Source organism: Rhinolophus sinicus, chromosome 5 (genome assembly GCF_057876585.1).
Source record: "Rhinolophus sinicus isolate RSI-liver-muscle chromosome 5, RSI-T2T, whole genome shotgun sequence".
Lineage (NCBI taxonomy): Eukaryota > Metazoa > Chordata > Mammalia > Chiroptera > Rhinolophidae > Rhinolophus > Rhinolophus sinicus.
The window spans coordinates 66,594,608-66,613,538 of NC_142505.1; the positions used below are offsets into that span (position 1 = coordinate 66,594,608).

General features: G+C 36.3%; 1 protein-coding gene across 1 annotated transcript in view; it reads left to right on the top strand.

Annotated features, from left to right (window-relative positions):
* The window catches only part of GXYLT2 (glucoside xylosyltransferase 2), a 114,219-nt gene extending 95,772 nt beyond the window's left edge, over positions 1-18,447 (top strand). Inside the window, exons 6-7 of the mRNA XM_074313296.2 lie at positions 763-935; positions 14,042-18,447. Of these exons, the coding sequence (XP_074169397.1) occupies positions 763-935; positions 14,042-14,224 (356 nt within the window). The 3' untranslated portion in view covers positions 14,225-18,447. The remainder of the gene's footprint in view (positions 1-762; positions 936-14,041) is intronic.
* The last annotated feature ends 484 nt before the right edge of the window (positions 18,448-18,931 follow it).

The following is an 18,931-nucleotide window of genomic DNA, read 5'->3' on the forward strand; positions in this document are numbered from 1 at the left end:
AGAGTAGTAATATCGCCCCTGGCTAAGAACCACTGGATTACAGATACAAACACACAAGTATGTGTGTGCACATGCTCACCCAGTGTATATACTTACCTTGACATAGGGACGTTTTTTGGCTTTGCTTTTTTCTTTGGATTTTTTTCCCTTTGCTGTTGTAGTTTTCTGTTCATTTTTTTCTGTATTTTTTTTGTTTGTTTGTTGGTAGGTGTTTAATCCTAAAAGGAATCTTTGCTTCAATCTTGACTTCTATTTTACTGGTCTGCCTATTTCACAGAAACTTTCAGAAGTGTCTATTACAGCTGCTAACACTCAGCACTGTGTGCTCAGCACTCTGCTAAGCATTTTACATGTGTGTTTTTTAAGTTTAATCATCAGAATAAGAGGGAGATTCTGTTATTCCCATCTGACAGATGAGGAAATGGAAGCACCAGGAAATTAAGTCAATGGACCTAGGGTTCACTGTATTTGAGTGAGAGAATGGGGATTTAGACCAGGCTGTCAAATGCCCTTGTTGACCTTCCATCATGTTATACTGCCCTCCTTTTGGAAGGTGAAACCTCCAACATCACTGTGTGCCCCTTCAATTCCTGATCTCAGAATATTAACAAGTGTGGTGAAATTTGGTCTATGAGTCATAACCACACTCATGCATTTGAATCACATGTCGTGTGCAGTTTATAGAAACTGGTTTAATCACTAGGCATGTAGAAGAGAACTGGCGCTGACCGTGGACACGTGTCTTTCTCTTGTCATCACCAGAGTGTCTCTATGTGTTCCCCTGCCCATGGAACTACCGTCCCGACCACTGCATGTATGGAAGCAACTGCAGAGAGGCTGAGCTTGAAGGGGTGTCTGTTTTGCATGGGAACCGAGGCGTCTTCCATGATGACAAACAGCCAACTTTCAAAGCCCTCTATGAAGCAATACGGGATGTAAGTGTGTTCTTACCACCACTCAGCAGACACGTTTGTCAGCATGAAGCACTGTGGATGCTTTAGTCACCGTGCCCTCTGAAGGCCAAATAATTTCCCAGAGTACGGAGTTATACCAGATTTTCCCAAACTCAGTCACTCTATTTCAGTATATGCATTTACCCCCTAATACTATATTCACTTTTTACTTAGTATTTCTAAATAAGTCACTCAGGTTTTTTTTCCCCTTAAATAAATTCACTCAAGGAGGACATTTCATATAAGAAAGAGAACCCTGTGCCATTTGCCATGATAGAGGGAAATGGGTTAGGGTAAAGAAAATACAATAACAATAAAATAATATTATTTATTTCAAGCTAAGTGTATTGCCTGCTCGACACCTCCACCCTGTTGAACAGTCAGGTGTGGAGGTAGTCAATTAGGATGAGGAGTCAAACTGAAAATAACAGTCAAGTCTTTATTTAAGTACTGCAATAGTACAGGCAGGAGAGGGAAAGAGGCACCAGCTTCCCCGTGTTTGGTGTTCCATTTTTACCTACCAAAGAGTGCTGGGTGGAGGTTGAGTGGACGCAGCACAGAGGCAGGAATCATCTCAAGACTCCTGCATCTTTATGGACCCCTAGGCCAGGGGAGGGGGAATGAGAAGGAAAGAAGGCACAATTGAAAATGTAACACCCCCCAGCAGGCCTCCACATGCAGGTGCCTGGGACAGGAATTCAGATATACATATGAGCATGAGAAGTAGGCAGAGTCCTGTAACTGCAACTCCCTCAAGAGAACTACAGTACAGTACCTGTGTACCAGGTCTGGTGCAGGGATGGCAGCCTTTCCCCACAAGCCAACAGGCAGCCTTGTAATATCCTATGGTTGATTCAGAAATCACAAACAGGATTCTGGCCTAGAACTGGACTCCTCAAGACCCGAGGCCCCCTCTTACTACCTTGAAGAGACTGATTAGCAAATGTCATGGAGGAGTTAAAGATATGTGAACTATATTCTTGCAGTAAATGGAAAGGTTGAAATAAACTTACTTTGTGGTTCACCACCTAAAATCATATCAAGTGCTGCCTGCTAGTACAGTAGTCCCCCCATATCCATGGGGGGTACCTGAAAGACCCACAGTGTATACCTGAAACTGCAGATAATACTGAACCCTATATATATACTATGGTTTTTCCTATATTGTAGTTCCCCCTTATCCATGGTTTTGCTTTTTGCAGTTTCAGTTACCTGAAGTCAACTGTGGTCCAAAAATATTAAATGGAAAGTTCCAGAAATAAATAATTCATAAGTTTTAAATTGAGCACCTTTCTGAGTAGCGTGATGAAATCTCACATACTACCTGCCCATTAGTCACTTCGTAGCCATCTTCATAATCAGATATTTTGAGAAAAAGATAGTACATTTACATAACTTTTATTAGAGTATAATGTTATAGTCGTTGTATTTATTATTAGTTATTGTTAATTTCTTAGTGTGCCTAATTTAGAAATTAAATTTTTTCATTATTTATTTTTATTTTTCAATTAGAGTTGACATTCAATATTAGTTTCCAGTATACAGCATAGCGATTAGACATTTATATAACTTAAGATGTGATTCCCACATAAGTCTAGTACCCACCCCCAACACCATACATAGTTATCACAATATTATTGACTATATTCCCTATGCTGTATTTACATCCCTATGGCTATTTTGTAACTACCAATTTGTACTTCTTTATATATATATAAAATTTTATTAGTTTCAGGTGCACAAGACAAAGCAATACTTAGACGTTTATCATTTATATCCCTCACACTGTGTGAACCCCTCTCCACCCATCCAATATCCCTCTGACATCGCACAGAGCCATTACATTTCCACTGTCTCTATTCCTAATGCTGTACTCCGCTTCCTGTAACCCTATACATACATATATATACATATACATACATATATATATATATATATATATAAAATTATAGTTGGCATTCAGTATTGTTCAGCTTCAGGTGTACCGTGCAGAGATCAGGCATCTATATCATCCCTGAGGTGGTCTCCCAAATGGGACACATGTCCATCGGATACCCTACAAAATCTTTACATTATTGATTACGTTCCCCAAATTAATTTTCAAAACCCTGTGGCCATCTTGTGGTTACCAACTATTTTCTAAACCCCTCACCTTCATCCCTTCACCTTTTTCACCCAGATTCCCAAGGTCCCTGGTTACTATCTGGCAACTATCACTTTGTTCTCTGTATCATTGGTCTGTTTCTGTTTTGTTTGTTCTTTTATTTTGTTTTTTAGATTCCCCATATAAGTGAAATCATATGGTATTTGTCATTCTCTATCTGACTTAGCATAATACTCTCTAAGTCCACCCATGTCACAAATGGCAAAATTTCATCTTTTTTTATGGACAATATTCCATTGTATATGAGCTCAGACAATTAAGTTTGCAAACTCATCCTAGAAAAAGTGCTACATACTTCATTGCTGAATATCACTATGGTCACCTTCGAGGTACTCCCCTTGGGAATCTATACACCGATGCCAGCACCTAGTCCACCCTTCAAAGCAATTTTGGAACTCTTTTTCTGGAATGGCCATCAGAGCTATTGTCATATTACCCTTGATGTCCTGAATGTCATCAAAATGTCTTCTTTTCAGTATTTCCTTTATCTTTGGGTAAAGAAAGAAGTCATTGGGGGCCAGATCAGGTAAGTAAGGAGGGTGTTCCAATACAGTTATTTGTTTACTGGCTAAAAACTCCCTCACAGATAGTGCTGTGTGAGCTGGTGTGTTGTACTGGTGCAAGAGCCATGGATTATTGGCAAAAAATTCAAGTCTTTTCACGCAGCCTTTTCGGCACTTCCAAATAGTAAACTTGGTTAACTCTTTGTCCATTTGGTACAAATTCATAATGAATAATCCCTCTGATATCAAAAAAGATTCTCAACATCATTACAACAAGTTCTCAAACTTAATTGTCACACCTCATATAAGTATCACATCTTTTTATCCAATTGTATATTGATGGACACTTAAGTTGCTTCCACATCTTGGCTATTGTAAATAATACTGCAGTGAACATAGGGATACATATATCTTTTCGAGTTAATGGATTTCTTCAGAAAAATACCCAGAAGTGGAATTGCTGGGTCATATAGTTGTTTTATTTTTAATTTTTTGAGGAACCTCCATACTGTTGTCCATAGTGGCTGCACCAATCTGCAATCCCACCAACAGTGCACAGGGGTTCCTTTTCCCCAAATCCTCACCAGTACCTGTTGTTTGTTGATTTATTGATGATAGCCATTCTGATAGGTTTGAGGTCATAGCTTATTGTGGTTTTAATTTGCATTTCTCTGAGGATTAGAGACGTTGAGCATCTTTTCATATGTCTGTTGGCCATCTGTATATCCTCTTGGGAGAAATATCTATTCAGGTCCTCTGCCCATTTCTTTAGTGGATTGTTTGCTTTTTGGTGTTAGGTTGTATGAGTGCTTAATATATTTTGGATATTAACCCCTGATTGGAGGTGTCAGTGGTGAATATCTCCATTTTGTTGATAGCTTCTTTTGCTATGCAAAAAGTTTTTAGTTTGATGTAGTCTCATTTGTTTACTTTTTCTTTTGTTTTCCTTGCCTGAGGAGATATACCAGAAAAAAAATATTACTAAGAGCAATGTCAGAGAGTTTACTGCCTATGTTTTCTTCTAGAAATTCTAAGTTTTCAGGTCTTACATTTAAGTCTTTAATCAATTTTGAGTTTATTCTTGTATGTGGTATAAGAAAGTGGTCTAGTTTCATTTTTTTTGCATATATCTCTCCTGTTTCCCTAGCACCATTCACTGAAAAGGTTGGTCTTTATTTCACTGTATATTCTTGCCTCCTTTGTCATAGAGTAAGAGGCATACGTTTATTTCTGGGCTCTCTATTCTTTTCTACTACTCAATGTGTCTGTTTTTATGCCATACCGTGTTGTTTTGATTACTATGGCCTTGTAGTATAGTTTGATATCAGCAGCATGATACCTCCAACTTTGTTCATCTTTCTCAAGATTGCTGTGGTTATTCAGAGCCTTTTATGGTTCCATAGAAATTTTAGATGTAGTTGTTCTAGTTCTGTAAAAAATGCCATTGGTATTTTGATAGAGATTACATTGAATCTATAGATTGCTTTGGGTAGTATGGACATTTTAACAATGTTAATTCTTCCTATTCATGAGCACGGTACATGCTTCCATTTATTTGTATCTTCTTCAGTTGCTTTCTTCAATGTCTTATAACTTTCCAATACAGGTCTTTTACCTCCTTGGTTAAATTTATTCCTAGGGTTTTTTTGTTCGTTTGTTTGTTTGTTTTTGCAATTGTAAATGGGATTGTTTTCTGAATTTGTCTTTCTGATAGTTCATTATTGGTGTATAAAAATACAACTGATTTCTGAATATAAATTTTGTATCCTGCTACTTTACTGAATTCATTTATCAGTTCTAAATGTTTTTTTGGTGGACTCTATAGTGCTCCCTATATAATATCATGTTATATGCAAATAATGACAGTTTTACTTCTTTTCCAATTTGGATGCCTTTTGCCTCTTTTTTGTCTGATGACTGTAGGTAAGATTTCCAATACTATGTAGAATAGAAGTGATGAAAGTGGACATCCTTGTTTTGTTCCTGATCTTAAGTGAAATGCTTTTTGCTTTTCACCACTGAGTATGCTATTGGCTGTGGGCTTGTCATTCATTGCCTTTATTATGCTGAAGTATGTTCCCTCTTTGCTGAGAATTTTTATTATAACTGGATGCCAGACATTGTCAAATGCTTTTTCTGCATGTGATGTATCACATTAATTGGTTTGACGATATTGAACCAAACTTGCATCCCAGGAGGAAATCCCAATTGATCGTGATGTATGATCTCTTTAATGTATTGCTGAATTTGGTTCGCTAATATTTTGTTGAGGATTTCTGCATCTATGTTTATTCGTGATATTGACATATAATATTTTTTGGTAATGTTTTCATTTGGTTTTTGAATTGGGATAATGCTGGATTCATAAAATGAGCTTGGGAGCTTTCCCTCCTCTTGATTTTTTTGGAATAGTTTGAGGATAGGTGTTCATTCTTCTTTGAATGGTAAAATTCATCTATGAAGCTATCCAATCCAGAACTTTTGTTTGTTGGGAGTTTTTTTGATTACTCACTAGATTTCATTAGTAGTTCTCAGTCTATTCAGATTTTCTGCTTCTTGACTCAGTCTTGGAAGATTGTGTATTTCTAGCAATTTATCCATTTCTTTCAGGTTTTTCAATTTGTTGGCATGTAATTGTTTGTGGTATTTCCTTATAATCCTTCGTACTACCGTGGTGTCAGTTGTAACTTCTCATCTTGTATTTCTGATTTTACTTATTTGGGTCCTCTCTCTTTTTTTCTTGATGAGTCTGTTTAAACGTTTATCAATTTTGTTTATCTTTTCAATGAGCTATTGGTTTCATTGATTGTTTTTTGTATGTTTTTAGACTCTATTTCACTTTTTCCACTCTAGTCTTTATTATTTCTTTCCTTCTACTCATTTTGAGCTATGTTTGTTATTCTTTTGCTAGTTTATTTAGGTGTAAAGCTAAATTGTTTATTTGACATTTTTCTTATTTCCTTGCATATGCCTGTAATTACTCTGAATTTCCCTCTTAGGACTGCTTTGCTCTGTCCCATAGATTTTGGATCATTGTGTTTGCATTTTATTTTTCTCAAAATAGCTTTTGTTTTCTTCCTTGATCTCATTGTTAATCTATTCATTGCTTAGTAGCATGTTATCTATCTTCCCTGTGTTAGTGTGTTTTTCAGTTTCCTTCTTGTAATTGATTTCTAATTTCGTACCATTGTGATTGGAGAACATGCTTGATGTGATTTCAGTCTTCTTAAATTCACTGAGACTTGTTTTGTGGCATGACATGTGGTCTATCTTGGAAAACGTTCCATGCGCATTTGAAAAGAGTGTATATTCCACTGCTTTTGGGTGAATTGTACTAAAAATATCAATTAAACCCATCTGATTTAGTGTGTCATTTAAAGCCACTGTTTCCTTGTTGATTTCCTGTCTGAATGATCTATTCATTGATGTCAATAGAGTGTTAAACTTCCCTACCATTATTGTATTACTGTCACTCTCTCCCTTTATTTCTGTCAATATTTGCTTTGTATGTTTACATGCTTCTATGTAGGGTGCATTAATATTTACAAGGGTTATATTCTGTTGTTGAATTGGTCCCTTTATCATTATAAAGTGTCCTTCTTTGTCTCTTGTTACATCCTTTGTTTTAAAGTCTATTTTGTCAGATATAAGTATTCCTACTGCAGCTTTTTTTCATTTGCATGAATTTTTTTTTTCATCCCTTTACTTTCATTCTGTGTTTGTCTTTTAATCTGAATTGGGTCTCTTCTAGATAGCATATGTATGGGTCTTGTTTTCTTATCCACTCAGCTACCCTGTGTCTTCTGATTGGAGCATTTAATCCATTTTCATTTTAAGTGATTATTTATAGGTATATAGTTATTGCCATTTTATTATCCATTTTTATGTTCTCCCCCACACACACACACACACACACACACACTTCTTCTTAAAGAAGTCCCTTTAACATTTCTTGTAATACTGATTTGGTGGAGATGAGCTCTTTTAGCTTTTTCTTGTGTGGGAAGCTCTTTATCTCTCCTTCAATTCTGAATGATAGCCTTGCTAGGTAGAGTAATTTGGTTGTAAGTCCTTGTTTTTCATTACTTTGAATATTTTGTACCAATCCCTCTGGCCTTCAAAGTTTTTTTGAGAAATTGCTGACAGTCTTACAAGGAGCTCTCTTATAAGTAACTAACTGCTTTTTCCTTGCTGCTTTTAATATTCTCACTTTGTCTTTAACTTTTGGCATTTTAATTATGTGTCTTAGTGTGGGCCTCCTTGGGTTCATCTTGTTTGGGACTTTCTGTGCTTCTTGGGCGTGTATGTCTATTTCCTTTGCCAAATTAGAGAAAATTTTAGTTATAATTTTTTCAAATACACTTTCAATCAATTGTTCACTCTCTTCTGATACCCCTGTGATATGAACATTGTTATGCTTGATATAGTCTCATAAATTCTTTAAACTATTCTTGTTCTTTAAAATCATTTTTTCTTTTTCCTCTTCAGATTGAGTCTTTTCTGTTACTTTCTCTTCCAAATTGCTGATTTGATCCTATGCTTCATCTAATCTGCTGTAGATTCCTTCTTGTGTATTCTTCATTTCAGTTATTTTATTTTTCACTTCTGATGTTTTATGGTTGTATGTCAGTTTTTATATTTACTATCTCTATGTTGAAGTTCTCACTGAGTTCATCTGTTCTGCCCCTAAGCCCATTGACCATACTTATAACCAGTGTTTAGAACTCTATAGTATCTAGCAGATGGCTTGTCTCCTTTTCACTTAGTTCTTTTTCTGAAATTGTGTCCGGTTTTTCATTTGGGACATGTTTCTTTGTTTTCTCATCTTTTCCTGTTTCCTGAGTTTGTTTCTATGTATTAGGTAGAACTGCTATGTCTCTCGGTCTTGGTAGAGTGGCCTTATGTAGTAGGTAGGTGTCCTATGGGGCCCAACGGTGCAGTCTTTTTGGTCACCTGTGCCAGGTGCTCAGGTGTGTCCCTTGTATGGGTTGTGTGTACCCTCATGTTGTAGTTTACCCTTGATTGATGCTGGCACATCAGGGGGTGTGTTTGATCTTCACGCTGACTGGCTCTAAGGACTGGTCACAACCACTGGGAATGAGTTGCTGTTTGGAAGCTGACCCCACAAAGGGAGATTTGCCCCAGTGGTGCTATATTGACTGCTGAGACTGCCCTTTGCCATACCTTTTCTGGAGCTAAGTAGGTAGTGCTCTGTTGTGGTCTGAAGCTGGCCACTGGGTTTATTGGTTCTGAGGCCCCTTGGGAAGGACTCTGATGCATGCCAAGGTCAACCATTGCCTGTGCCCAGCCTGGAACCACCTGGTAGTAGCTACAAAGTGATCCATGGTTGCTAACTGCCAACACTGGGCCCAGAAGCATGTGGAAGAGGCCACACTGTGTACTGAGTCCCACTGCCACCATTTCCGAGCTTGGGACCACTCAGCAGTACACTACGAGGCCAACCACTGCCTGTCTGGAGCCTGCAGACCTTAGAGAGTTTTTAGGAAAGTCTGCAGTGAGATCCAAGGCCAGCTGCCTGCCACTGAAAGTTGTTCAGGTAGTCTGAAAGTTGGGTGGGTCAGTGTCTCAGGAAGTTACCAGAGTGGGGTGAGTGGTTAACACAGATTCTGATTTGGTGCCTGCCTACATTTGCAGGCTGTGTGTGTGGGAGGTCTCAACCCAGGAATAATGGTACCCACCTGTGCCTGCAGGCTATGTGGGAGGAGGGCTCAACGCTAGAACAGTCAGCTGCCCCTCCAGCTCTTGCTCTGAAGCCACAAAACTCAGGTTCTCCCCATATGTCCCTGGCACATTTCAAGGTGTTGTCCCTTTGCTGGAGCTTAGGGTGAGAGTTTGTGAACAAGTGAGTCTATGTGTGGGCCCTTTAAGAAGACATCTGGGTTTCCAGTAGTTCTCTATGTCACCCAGGCAGAATCCATGCTAATTTTTATATCCAGATATTGTGGGGACTCCTCTTCCCGCACTGATGACTGGGGAGCCCAGTATGAGGCTGGGATCCTTTGCTCCTCATGGGGACCTCTGCAGCTGAGATATCCCTCCCAGTTCTCAACCACCACATGTGGGACCAGCCTATTTTGTGTCTTCACCCCTCCTACCAGTCTCGATGCCGTGGCTTCTTCTTTATGGGAGTTCCATTCAGCTAGTATTTAGATAGTTCTCCAGGTTGATTGTTCCATAATTTAGTTGTAATTTTGATGTAGTCATGGGAGGAAGGGAGCACAGTATATACCTACTTGGCCATCTTGACTGAAAGTCATAAGTTAAAGTGTATCACAGTTATGTATGTATAGGAAAAAACATAGTGTATTTAGGGTTCAGTACTATCTGTAGTTTCAGGCATGCATTGGAGGTCTTGGACCATATCCCCCATGGATAAGGGGAGATTACTGTATATGCATACCTATGATAAAGTTTAATTTATAAACTAGGCACATTAAGAGTTTAACAACAATAACTAGTAATAAAAAGAAAATTATAACAATAAATTTTGAACACAAGAACTGAGATACCAGGACAGTCTATCTGATAGCTGATCAATGGATAACATATATAGCATGGATACATTGGACCAAAGAATGGTTCATTTCCAGGCAAAACAGAGCTGGATGGCACAAGATTTCATCACACTACTCAGCACATCACATAATTTAAAACTTATGAATTGTTTATTTCTTGAATTTTCCATTTAATATTTTCAGACTGTGGTTAACTGAGTGTCACTGAAACCATGGGAAGTAAAACCTCAGATAAGGAGGGATTACTGTATCTTGGATCCCACACTTTGGGAAATGCCGCATTTCACATTGCCTTTTACCTTGAGATTGCTAGGGGAAAACTAGAAGTTACTTTTAAGGATTTTCCTTTTGAAACAATTCCAAGACATAGTGTAAGTGTTGGCAAACTTGTGCCAAATCTGGCTTGCTGCATGTTTTTGTAAGACATATGGACTAAGAATGGTTTTTTTAAATGGTTGGAAAAAATAAAAAGAAGAAGAATATTTTAAGTCATGAGAAAATCATATGAAATTCAAATTTCAGCATTCATAAATCAATGGGACATGGTGACTACCATTCATTTATGTATTGTCCGTGGCTATTTTCACACTGAAACTGCAGAAATGTGTCACTGTGACAAACCATATAGCCCACAAAGTCTGAATTATTTATTATGTAGCCTTTTACAGAAAAAATTTGCTGACCCCTGACATAAAGTGTGTACACTTTATTCGAGATTTTTCTCCTAAAGATCTAGGAACCTTCATGGATTCATGAACTGGCTTTGGTAGGAATGAGGTAGGGGATGAATCCTGCAACATAATAATACATTTTTGTCTCTATAAAAATGTATATTTTGCTAAGGAGAATTCCAGAGAATTCCAACTCTGGAATTCCCAGGATTGTCTTCTGTGCAGGGAAAGAGTTTCACATGCCTATAAGCTAACACCTCTTCTCCTGCATTTCCATCTGTTGGTTTTTAAAGGCCAAGTGATTTAATTACGTAAGAAATTTTTTGTTTTGTACTTAGTGATATCATCACATTTAGATATTCAAACACCGACTCCAGTGTCAAACCCACTTAGGAGTACAAATGGAATATTAAATAAGCATGTAGCAGATATGTGTACATCAGAGCTAGTCTCAGGTTTCATTTGTGATCTGTTAACCCTGGTTTGGGACTGAGCAACTGTGGCTCTTGAGTTACAATGCATCTTGTTTGTTTTCTGGGGGATCAGAAGAGGATCAAAAAACTCTTTCGTGAATGATCCTGTCTAATACATTCAATGATGTTCTTCAGTTGGGCCTAAACAGACATTTTTCATTCAAGCATTTCAATCAGGAATATCATTAACCTCATCCTGAAATGTAAATAAATATAGACAGATTCCATCATCAAATACATATTTCCTGACCTTCCACAGTGCTGTGCACCATAGGGCAGTGGGGTCAGGGCTTGGCTTTGGGAATGGACAGACCTGGCTTCAGGTCCCAATTTTGTCACTTTCTGGTAATTAGTCATTAACTCTGCTCTTCCTTTACTAAGCCTCAGTTTCCTCATATGTTAAATGGAGATGATATTAGCTACCTCATAAAAGTGTTGTGAGAATTCAACAATGATGGTCTTTAAACTTTTAGTACTACAGCACCTGACAAATTGTGCTCAATAATTAGAAATTGTTTTGATGGTAACGGTTTCACACTATCTCTCTCCCTATGCTTCTTACATTTCACCACTTGCTTTTTTTTTTCTCTCTTTATTTCTATAAACATTTTCTTTCTCTCACTATATTTCTTTCTCTTCACATCTCTCTTTGAAAATATTCTCCCTGCCCCTCTCCCTTCTCCCTCTTTTTCTTTCCTCCCTCTCCCTTTCCGTCTCTTTCTCCACACACCTCTCTCTCTCTCTCTCTCTCTCTCTCTCTCTCTCACACACACACACACTAATCCTGTGTGTGTGTGTTTGTGTGAAAGGTAAGTGCAGTCTCCTCCTATCATGACTCAAAGAAAGTCATCTATCAGATAGACATTATTTCAATAATTCTTTCAACTTGATCTAAGAAGAACCTATTTTATTCAGAATTAATTCTAGATCCTAACAAAGTCAGAATTTAACAAGATTGACAAAGCCCAGTCCCCATGAAGCATATACTGTATATATATATTGTATTCTGAGTAGGGGAATCCAGATGATGCTCACATGAACAAAGAAATCAATAAAAATTGTATCAGACAATGGAACCCGAACAGGGTGGTGGACTGAGTCACAGGTAAAGGAAGTGCTGGGGTCTTCAGGGCAGCCTTTGCAAGCCTAAGACTTGATCAGATTGAGGTAGCCATGGAGAAACCTGCAGGAATGTACTCCTAAGTAGAAGGAATAACTCAGGGAAAGTCCTTAAGGCAGAAATGAATGTGGTATACCCTAAGGACAGGGAAGAAGCCAGGGAAAACAAATTGATAAGACGAGGGGAGAGAGGATATGAGCATGGAGGGTTCTAGGTCACATGAAGCCTTTAGGACACAAAAGGAGTTGAACTTTCATTCTAATTTCAATGAGAAGCCCATGCAGGAAAATGGTATGCTCTGATTTATGCTTTAAAAATATCACCTTGGTAACTTGGTGGGTGAAAACGCAAAAGCTCTTTAATAAGATTTATTGAAGCTACCCAGGTGAGTGATGGGGCTGGCATGCATTTGTGTGATAGCAGGAAGATGGGAAGTGGCCATGTCTAGGGTATGTTTTCAAGAGAGAGTTTAGAGCACTTGCTGATAGATTGGCTGAGGAATGTAGGAGAGAGGAATCAAGGATGACTCCATAGTTTTGATCTATTCTGTTCCTGTCATTGAGGATATAGTTGTGAAAAGGAGTTTACCAATAATCTAAATTGTGCTATGAAAGAAAAAGTGTCTCAAACACGGTCGCAGGCAGCTCTATCTTGCATTACATAACTTATCATCTCTTTCTGGGAAGAAATTCCCAGAAAGAAAATTCCCAGCATGTTTCTGATAAGCATGCTTAACTAATATTTCTGATGAACTTTAAAGGTATGAAGACTTGTTCTAGGAAACCAAACACCCACCCACTCTGCTGTCAGGCAAGAGTATACTGACCTTTCACCGTTCTTTATTTCCTTTTCTTCCCCAGTCTTTTTGTATAAAATGTCCTTTCCAAAAATGAATCTTAGACTTGGGCTACTAGAGGCCTTTTCCCTTTCAACAAGATTGTAGTAAAACTTTGACACATGCTCATAACTAAATAATCTGAAAGATTTATTTTGGAAAGTACTGGTCATGGACACATTCCATGGGAAAACAAGAAACTTTTTTTTTTTAAGGCCCAATATTAAGTAGGAAAAACCAACAATTAGTATTTGGTATTTGAATTGTTAAAATAAAGTTCACTGCTAATAAATGTTAAAAGTAATTGCTAAACTCAGGACTTCATGAGATTGTCATAGATATACCCTAAAGTTTCTTAATTAAGATTCCTACAAAGGCAAAAATTATGAAAAATTTAGTGCTTTTTTATAGATTTCAAGTGTCTACTTGAGTCTTGCTTCTACTCAGCAAGAGCATGCTATACAGAGACCAACCTGTCCTTAGAGATATGCTTTGCTTTTATATTTTAAGAGCTTTAGGGACCCAAATAAATTATCCTTTTTTTTTTCAGAGGTAAAGAAACTGAGGCCAAGAATGAGTTAATGATTACATGGGGTTGCACAGGATTGAGTCAGGATTTGAACCTCAATCCTCATAGAAATGTTCCACTATGTATATACAAACCTGTGCCTGTGTACTTACAGTAATTCCCTGTTTCATTCCTTAGTAAAAGTTATTTGTATTTTAAATGGCATTTCAGTAACTAAAATAAACTTTTTCTTTCTTTTTTTAAAAATTATCTTTTAGTTTCCCTTTCAAGACAATCTCTTTCAATCCATGTATTACCCTCTTCAACTGAAGTTTTTGGAAACTGTGCATACTTTGTGTGGACGAATCCCACAAGTTTTTCTGAAGCAAATAGAGAAAACTATGAAAAGGGCTTATGAGAAACATGTCATCATCCATGTCGGCCCCAACCAGATGCACTGAATATTTCGCATTGTTGCAAGTCAATTAGGCATCTCATGAAGAAGGAAATAGTCATCTCTAAGCTGCCTGCATCTTTTTTTGTGTGAATATTTAAAGGTGCTCCATGACAACTGAGTTTTAAAAGCCTTGTTAAATGTTGCTAAATTAGTTGCCCCTAAAAGGAAACATGCTTTAATTTTTTTTTCTAAAGTGCTATTTATCTCACTGGTTTTTAAAAAACATATTATTACTCATTTAACACTGTTCAAGCAGGTTGAGCTAGCTGTCAAAAGGAACTTTTTGTCAGCCTTCCAATTCCTGTTAAGTTTCTGAGAAAATATCAGTGGCATCTGAGGCAGTATATTTATCTTGTATCCCTGCAACTCTTTCTATGCAATTGGCTCCCCCTTACCGTTGTAATAAAAATAATACATGCTTGTAAAACAAGCAAACAAATTTTAAAAACTTGTAGAGAATGTAGTTCGGTGAACCAAAATCAAGATTACATTAGCCATAATCCTACCAACCAGTGAAAAAGATTATGTTTAATGTAGTTCCTTTCATTTTTAAATTTCTATATTCTTTCCTATTTCTATATTTACTTATGGTTATCGTCCATTGTAACACATATCTAAAACAAGTAATCTGAGTAAAAGCTGGCCCCTAGGCTGAGATTTTTATGTTGGAGACTAAGAAGTTACACAAAATGGTTATTATTACAGTGCTTTATTTAAAATACATCTGAGAGAAACATTCAGATTTCAGTTAACTGGGCAGTGTTAAAAGATGAAGTATATGTGGGGATGTTTTTCTAAGAAAACTTATTTACATTTGTGGAAGACCAAATCATAAGAAACATCTGTGCAACCATAGCTTTTGAAGGAAAATTCAGTAATTGTATTAAACCTACGGGGTCTGTTTAGCAAAGAAATGTGATTTTGTGTTTACCCACAGACAAAAAACATTTTATCTGTTACATCATAAGTGGGTGTGGCCTCTTCTCTTCTTTAAACTATTGGGCAATAGTTGGAAATTAAAGGCTAACTTTAAATTTAATGTGTACAGACTAAATAGTTCAGTTGATCCATTGGCAAGAAAATTCAACCTCCTACCAGCCTTAGAAAGTTCTCTTTAAATTTTTGTTTTCTTCTCTAGAGTTACCCAGCTCTTAGCTAAGGAACGAGGCAGGTCTTATCACCTAGCTGCAATAGAGGAAGTTCTATATTCTGTTCCCTAAAGGGATCTGACTTAAGCCCTAGTTGCTCACGTAACTGGTAGCAGCATAAGGGCATTTTTCATAATGCTTTATTTATTTCAAAAAAAAAAACAAAAACCTTGTGTATAAATGATCTCCTTGATGCTCGCAACAGCCGTGTGAACTTAGGGGCCTGTATTATCTACACTGGGTAAATAAGTAAATTGTAACATAAAGAAACAAACATACCCAATATAACTGCTATTCTGTAAGATATACAGATATGTAGAATATACATCCTATTTTACAGAGAAATATTTGGAAACAAACATATTAAATGCTTTTTATTATATATAGACAGCAATCTGAAAGTGTAAGATGAAAAATATTATTTTGTTAATGTAAACCTGGTATCTTATATATTGAAATTCAGGAGGACATCATAGGTTCTCTATCAGTAGATAAAGTCTTGCCCTGAAAAAATATATGAAAATCTCAGCACTGCAAAGAAATATATAGATAACAATCAATACTGATGTACAGAACCATTATGGTAGTAGAAATTTTAAATCCAAAATGTTAGAGTAATATCCCATATTTTCCCTTTGATCAGTTTGTGGTTTATTATTTTTATTAAGGAAATTATCATTATGATGTGAAACTCTTTACTGTTGTCTTTCATGTTTCATCATTTCACCACTAAAGGTGACATCATTTATTATTTTATATCTAATGGATGTGGGGCAATTTTTTTTATTGTCTTTTGGATGGGGGAAAATGCTATATACCCACAAACAGGGTTTTAGTGATAGAGCCAAGATGTGGTTGTGATTCCCTGACGTCTATTCCAGTTTTCTTTGTACTAAGTCAGCATGGCCAGTGAAACCCATAAATGTCACTCAGGTTTGTTGGTGGCTCACAGACCTAAAGAAGTTCCTTTCCTCTTTTGGTGAGTCCCACAAAAAAATCTGTTATAAAGACTTTGAATACAACAATGCCTTTTATGAGGTTTACCCACAATTCTCAACTATTGGTTCTGGTCTGAACATGCAGAAAGGATTTCCAGTAAAGGTCAATCATACTCGTAGAACTCTAGAACAGTCTAGAATGACGCATTATGAGAATGTAAAACCTTAGAATTCAGTATGGTTTTCTGCCTTGGAATCCCTTTGCTGTATCCTGAAATTTTAAGTTAATTTGGTGGAGAATTTAGAGAAAATTGGTTCTTCCAATTCCTGCTGCCTGAAATTCTCATTATTTTCTCTAGTTAGGATGTTACCATGAGGAACTATGTTTTCTGCCTTTGATAATTCCCAGAAAACTACTACATTAGTGCCTTTGAAATTTAGTAACCACAAATTTTAATTCAGTGGACTCCTAAAATATGCAGTCTGTGGTCTGAAATTTGCCAAATTGTGTATTACCTAATATGCCACATTGAATCTCTATGGGAAGGACATGAGACTGGTTCTCTCTTCTCCTCCTTTCCTGTCTTGTCCTCTCCTATTCTCTTCTCATTTCCTTTAAAGTTCTGTTGAATACATTTGAATATAGAATTCCATTGGAAAATGAAAGAACACTTTCTAATAGCAAAATGTGGCAGTATTTTGGTATGCATTGAGATTGAAATTTTTATTAGCCAGGTCACTAGAAATGCTGACAATGTATTTCTTGCTGAGTTTTTATTTTTCCAATATATGTCTCAGAAATTGAGACTTACGTTGAAAATTTCATATTTAGAAATTTAACTAATTAGAAAATCTACTTAAGTTTACCTTCAACTTTAAAAGTAACAATTTGCATTTAGCATATAATGTTCCAAGCTTTACATTTATTTGAGATTTCTGTTACATTTTCAATGCTTCCACTGCAAATTGCTGTGACTTTTACTGAATTTATTATTAAAATGGGTATTTGTATGAACTCATAGATGTTTGAGAGTATTTATCTTATTGCAATTATGGTGTTCATAAAACAAACCATAAAAAAGCAGTATTTATAGTCATAAAATAGTGATCCATTAATGGAACAATCACTCCAATCAACCCAGAAGATAGGACAACACTCATACAATTTTAGGTAAATGTATGAATGTTGCCTGATACTTACACACACACACAAAAAAAAGATAAATTGTGTGTGTTAATAAACCAAAATGAACATGACTTCATGACTGAATTAAGAAATACGTTGAATTCAGGAATATGTTGAATTACATAGGAGCACAAATCATCATATTCTCATTTAACAGAATGGTAGGGAACTTCTCATGTTTTTCTACTTTATCATCATACTCTTTTTCATTTTTTCCTTTCCCTTCCTGTCTTGGATGTCAGCTTCTGAGTGGTACCAAGGTGCTTAGCATTAGTGGCAGAGTGACAGAATTTTGGGATCTCTGTGCAGGTCAGATTAAGTTCTAATCCCTAAATCTTTATGATAATAACTTTCCAAACATTTTAAAAAGCACATAACACACACACACACACACACACACACACACACACACACACACACCACATGCCTTTTAAAGAAGGAACCAGCATTTTTTGTGCTTTTTAAATTGATTTATTGTGAAACCTTATGTCATATCATTTCACAATTGCAGTACTGGTATTTAAAGCTGATGAGAATTCTCTGGCAAACAAATAGAGAACTTTGTCCTAGTTTTTGTTCTTAACAGGTTGAAACTGGAAATAGTCTCTCGAGAATTCAAGATAAAGCATTTGTGTTTGTATTACCATATGCATGAACACATAAGAATCATATGAAACTGCTGCTTCATCAGTTTTACATATTTGTATTCTCACTGAAAAGTGTACCTATTTTTTATAGCTCCCAAGGAGATGCTGAATTCGTTTTTTTATGTTGAAAAACTTTTTGTAGTAATTTTTCTTTGGGAAGAAATGAGCATTAAAAAAAATACTCTAAAGAAAAGGAATTATTACAGCAAATTACAAAGAACATAAATATTATGATTTAAATACTGTCTTGTCTTTTATAATGCCATCTGTTTTACTTTTTTTTTTTTAATTAAAAGCTTTAAAAAAGACATGTCTTTTGGTGTTATTTTGGAAGTGTCTTTTCTTATATGAGATTTCAAGTTTAAAAATTTATAATATTAAATAATATTTAGTTCTTTTATGTAAATAAATATTTGGTTTAGCAAGTAGCTTAGCTACTTTTAAAAATCATTAAAATGTGCTTTATTAATGACTATAGCAATCCTCATATATCAATAATCAGCCTAAATGTAAATGGACAGACTCACCAATTAAAAGGCACAAAGTAGCGAGTTGGATCAAAAAACAAAACCCAAGTATATGCTTCTTCAGGAGACACATCTTAGCTGCAAGGACAAACATAGGCTCAAAGTGAAGGTATGGAAAAGGACACTCCAAGAAAGTGGTGTCCAGAGAAAAAAAGGGTATAGTCATATTTATATCAGACAAAACATTTCAAGATATAAAAGGTAACAAGAGACAAAGATGGACATTTTATAATGATAAAGGAGACAATATATCAAGAAGACATAA